The sequence below is a fragment of the Crocodylus porosus genome, unplaced genomic scaffold (genome assembly GCF_001723895.1).
Source record: "Crocodylus porosus isolate Cpor-Errol unplaced genomic scaffold, CroPor_comp1, whole genome shotgun sequence".
Lineage (NCBI taxonomy): Eukaryota > Metazoa > Chordata > Crocodylia > Crocodylidae > Crocodylus > Crocodylus porosus.
The window spans coordinates 36,303,742-36,308,997 of NW_017728911.1; the positions used below are offsets into that span (position 1 = coordinate 36,303,742).

Sequence of the window (5,256 nt, forward strand, 5' to 3'; positions counted from 1 at the left end):
GGGGACCTGGAGAACTGTTCTCCAAGTACAGCTTGCAAGGGGCTGTTCTGGGGCAACGGTGGCTGGCTGCCTGGCATTAGCGGCTGTCCACAGTACACATGGACTTAGCTGTACACAAAGCACTTTGTTAGGATGCAACGATTGAGGCCCAGGACAGAGTGCAGAAGACCCTGCAACTTGGTCCTTTCCCTCTGAATGACTGCCTGTTTGTTCATTCCCTGCAGCTTACTACGGACATGGCATTTGCACACTGCTCCTATCATTTGCACTGGGTGTTAGTGTCGCTGTTGGTTATAGCAGAAGCAAGACGTCTGTATTTTATATGTGTACATAGACATATATATATATTTTGGAAACCTATGTTATATGTGCTGTCTACAGGATGGGAAGTGGACTATCCTTGCCCTGGCCGTGAGTTAAATATATTTTGCTTTTTGCTCCTTCAAAGCCACATCCTGTCCTTCTTAAGCAAATTAGCACTGTGTCTTGAAAAATCAGCCCTTGGTAATGCACACTAGAGGATTAGCTAAAATGGGCAACACATGTAATAGCTGAGCCCAGAGTAAAGTCTGTGCTAATGCTGATGAAACGAGTGGCATGGCCTTCAGGGTGGCATTTGGTTCGTGCTGGCAATGTTGAAGTCCTGCCGTGCGCAGGCAGGAATCTGGGGGAGGCCGAGCAGATGGAAGTCGGAGTTAAGCTTGCTCCGGGTATGCGAGCGCTGCATTTCCGTCTTTTCCACTATTAGGGTGATTTTTGAAGGAGATTTGGAAGCTTTTTTGTAACGAGGAATTTTCCAGCTTTTCCATGACTGGCAATATTCTTTGCAGGTTTCCCCCCTAAAGTTACTAACATATCAATTTACAGCTTTGATTCCCTTTTAACTGGATGGATTTATATGGAAATTCAGATGTCAGTCCAGTTTGACTTCCATTGAAATCAGCTGAAAAATTCCCAGTTTCTGTGAGAGCAGGGGCAGGCCCCCGGCTCAGAGAGTAGCACGACAAGAGCCGGGCAAGGGAGGCGCTGGCCCCAGGCACCGGTTGAGAAGGGCCGTCGCAGCAGCAGCAGCCGGGGAGTCTGTGCTGCTTGGCACTCCCTGCTCTTCTGCCCAGGGCCACAAAAATGCTAAAAATGCCGCTGGTTCAGACAGTCCCAAATCCCATATTGGGCAATATGCTGCGGCGCTTGTGCAGATGAAAGTACCGATTGCAGTACATGCTGCAAACGCCAGCAAAGTGCTGATACCGTGCGTCCCCGGGAAGAGAGATTTCATGTCGTGACCACGGGGCCCTCTAGTGGAAACGGGGCCCCGGGCGGCTGATCCGTGGTTCCCGGGAAAGCACGACTGTCAGCTAAACCAAAGTGTTGTGGTGTCCAGGCAATACAGGAAGCCAGGAATTGTTGGTGATATCTTTTATTGGACCGACTGCCTTCAGATGACTTTGGGCCTGAAAGCCTGTCTAGCATCTCTGCCAAACTTCCAGTCAAAGTTATTACCAAAGAACCCCCATTTTCTTCTCAAATTTAAAATCCAGAAACTTTAGAGAGGGTGAAGTGTATCGATGCTTACGGCCTACTCAAGATGCAAACAAGGAAGGTGGCATGTATATGATCAGCCTCAGCATTTCACTGCTTAAGCAATAAATCAAAAGAAGGGGTTTTTTTAGAAAAAAAAATCTCAGTGCAGAATAAATGATTTGGATTGTATAGAAAGCAGAAAGCTTCAGATGATATAAAAATGTTGCCTATACCTTGAAATAAAGTGTACCAAAAATACATATTTTGTAAGGGTGTTTTTTTTTTACAATGCAATGTTCTTTTGCAAGGACTTTGAAAACAAAAAGACTCCTTGAGTGGGACACTTCATGCTTTTGGTCATAGGATTAATGTATTTACCATGTGTCTTGAGTTTTTGGATGGTGTTTCCCTACTGTCTGTGCAGAACAGTGAATAAATCCTGATGAAGGACAACGTGTACAGTGAACAGGCAGTTTCCTTAGGAAAGAGAGCATGTTTTATTGACTTCTGGGGGGTATTTTATATACAGTTTGGGACAGTAACTGCTCTGCTGCTGTCTGGAATTGCACTTGTCTGCAGAGTAGAGTCACATATATCCAATTATACAATGTGAACCCCTTTGCCCAATATGCTGATAAAGGCAACTGGAATAGTTTGAGCTCCTCTGCTTAGCTGCACCATTTTCTCAAGGATTCTTCCCAGAGTTGTTGTGAAAGCCACGTTCCTCGGCCTCCCACCCCCCCGGTCTGGCTTGGCTTCATGCGATGGAGGCAGGCGACATCTGAGAGAGGGTGGGCAAAACGGGCATGTCGAAGTATCCCTAGAGCCGGCTGACAGCAGAGAGTAAAGATCAGGCTGTAGGGCAATCGAAAGCAGGGGGGAAGGTGCGGGTCAGCCTGTATCTGAGCCTAGAGCTGCTATGCTGAGAAACCTCCTCTGCTCTCCGTTTTGTTCTGTTCGATGCACTGTGCTGGCTTTCCAGGTCAACTGAGATGCACAATACTTCTGAAATGGGTTGAGCTGTTTCCACACTGACTGCACCCGCTCTCACGCATCCTCAAACTTGTCTGCGTACAGAGCTGTGACAGTCCCGTCCCTCCACTGCACCAGCACGTCTCCAGCCTTCTGCTCTTTCGGAAGCAAATCCTGGGTTAAAGGGTTCAAGTTGCTCTGTTCCCCCACAGGCATGAAGACGTGCTTGACTCTCGTTTCTGCTAACAGTGCGCCTTCTGCAGCTTTTTTATACAGGAGGATCTTCCTCTTCCTAGGGGGAAGAAATAAAAGAGACGTGAGAGGTGATGGGAAGCTCGGGGCAGACCCTTCGTGGCAGCAAGACTTCCACCAGGGGTACGCTGCGTTCCTTCAAGTCCTCTGGTCTGGGAACACGGGAGCTGATTATGTATAGGAAACTGCAGATGACTGCGTTGTGCGGTGGGTACCACTTCCAGTTTCCAGTTTCATGCCTGCCGCTTCCAGGGGGTGCACGGCCAATCTCAGGGGGTGCACGTGCACCTGCACACACCCGCTATAAGTTGCCATTGCCGCATACGCACCCACAGCCCCCCACGCCTTCACAAATAACCCCCTTCCCCCATATACACACTTCAAAAATAGCATCTCATGATTTACACTCCAAATCTCTTCATTTTTAAGAGGTTGTCTCATGGTTTTTGACAGGGTGGGGTTGGCAGCAATACTGCAGCATGCCTTTTTTTTTCCCCAGAGGAAGAGGAGGGATAACACAGAACGTGGCGCAAGGCCTGGGGCTGCTTCCCCGCCGGCTGCATCCGGTGCCCACGTTCTAGCACCGCAGAGGGACGTGGGAGCTGTCAGTGTGGAAGAGCACAGACTAGGAGGGACTAGTCCCTGATTAATAAGAGTACCAAGCTGTGGCTAAGGCCTCAGCTATAATGTGCCTCAATAATGCGCGGTATTGCTGCATGGACACCTCACCAGCCTTCTTTACTGTCTGTCCTCAGAAGCCCTGTGCTGGAGCAGAATTGTAGAGATCATCAAAGCCACTTGCCTTTGAACAGCACTTAGGAAATGCAGAGGAAGGAAGGTGGACATGCAAAGCGTTAAGCCTTACTATGGTTTCTTTGACCGCCATGTCTTTTTTGGCCCACTGCTCCAATTGTTTCTCTACAGACCACTCGGTGACCATCAGAAAAAAATGCTCAGCCATTACAGGTGCCTACCGGCTTCGAACTACCAACCAGGTGGTGAAGGACAAATATAGGGTAGCTTCGGGAGTGGCTCTGACTTGGTGCAGATCCACACTGGCATTCATTTGTGTTCTCTTCTTCTCAAAGCCAAGCATAATAGGAAGGCTGTTTTTTAAAATATAGTTTTTTCACAAAAATATCCAGGAGCTATGCCCTACGCTGCTGATTTTCAACCAGGATGCCAGGACAGCCTTTGAAGGGTGCCTCTGGGAGAGAGGAGGTAAGTGGAGGAGGTGGTAAGTGAGCTAGATGCAGACTCCCCAGAGGAGATAAGGGTAGGCTTTTCCCTTTTGGCAGCTCTCCTCTGCTCACTGGTTCTTCCCTGCTGGATACTTCTCCTTCCTGGCTCCTCTTCAAGCAGGGAAGCACTGTAATGAATACATTAGCTTTGGACATGGGGTACGGCTCAGTTCACAGAAGGTTTGGAGGGGGTGCCTCAAGGCTAAAAAGGCTGGGTGACTGTCAGGGAAGAGTGGCATGAAGACAGCCTCCAGCGTGTTAGTGCATAAGTACCTTCCCCCTCACTGCTTTTAAGTATAACTCATTTTCCAGCATTGGCGACGCACAGGGGGTGCACGTGCACCTGCCGGTCAGTGCTTGCCCCCCCCCCCCAACAGCGCCGTGGCTGCCTGCGGGAACTCGCTGTGCCCCACCAGCCTCCGGGGGCACGTGGCCTTCATGTTTTCCAGTTCACTGCTCAACTGAATATTGCAAATAAAATATTCCAGACTGATCCAAAATCATTTTTCTTTTGCTTCCATTTTTTTGCAAAATTGTGAAGTCCAAGAAAATTGGACAAAAGTTGAACAAAATATCCTGCCCGGCCAGCAATGAACCAATATGTTTTGTTTGTGAGGGCCTTCAAAGTGTTTTTAAAACAGCTTTTTACAGAAAACCGGTGTACATTTTGAAAGAAAATGTCCTTTGGATTTGAAAAATCAAAGCATATCAATTCCATGAAATGCTTTATAATTTGGGGATTTTAAAAAAGTTTGGTTTGCCCTGAAACAATTTGCTGAAGGGCAAACAAATTTGCAAATTATCTTGGTTGACCAAAATCTGAATTTTGCATTGCAAAACGTTTTGCCTGAAGTATTTTGTGGACTTCTACAAAGCACAAGCCTTGAGGAAATTGCAGTCCTGCCCCTTCTGAGAGCCCATGGTGCAAAGTGTGCGAAGGTTTGACGGTTAACTCCTGTGCACACTGCCCCGTTGCTGTCTTAGTAGCATGGCTTTTCCACCTGCCCCACCTGTGGGTTTCATAGCCAGTCCTTAAAGTTTGGTGTCTTACCTATTGGCCGTAACATTCATCCCCAGGAGGAGAAGACCCAGAACTAGAACCACAAAGGAGAGGGCTAGGATGGAGTAATTCCACGTTGACGCTGCAAGAAGAAAATCATGGACAAGTGAAGGCACATGCAAAGGCATGCTGGCAACTTTGTCCCAGCCAAACATTTTGTGCAAAGATAGGCCTAATGGGGCAGCTTGGTGTACACTGGCTCTAAGGGTA

The 5,256-nt window shown here is 48.1% G+C and overlaps 1 protein-coding gene across 3 annotated transcripts in view; it reads right to left on the minus strand.

The window, feature by feature from the left end:
* Nucleotides 1–1,681: 1,681 nt before the first annotated feature.
* SLC51B (solute carrier family 51 beta subunit) overlaps nt 1,682–5,256 on the minus strand; it is a 16,726-nt gene continuing 13,151 nt past the window's right edge. For all 3 annotated transcript variants that reach the window (XM_019533815.1, XM_019533816.1, XM_019533817.1), the window contains 2 exons: nt 5,038–5,128; nt 1,682–2,785 (listed from right to left, as the gene is read on the minus strand). In XM_019533815.1, coding sequence (XP_019389360.1) covers nt 2,569–2,785; nt 5,038–5,128 — 308 coding nt within the window. In that variant the 3' untranslated portion in view covers nt 1,682–2,568. The remainder of the gene's footprint in view (nt 2,786–5,037; nt 5,129–5,256) is intronic.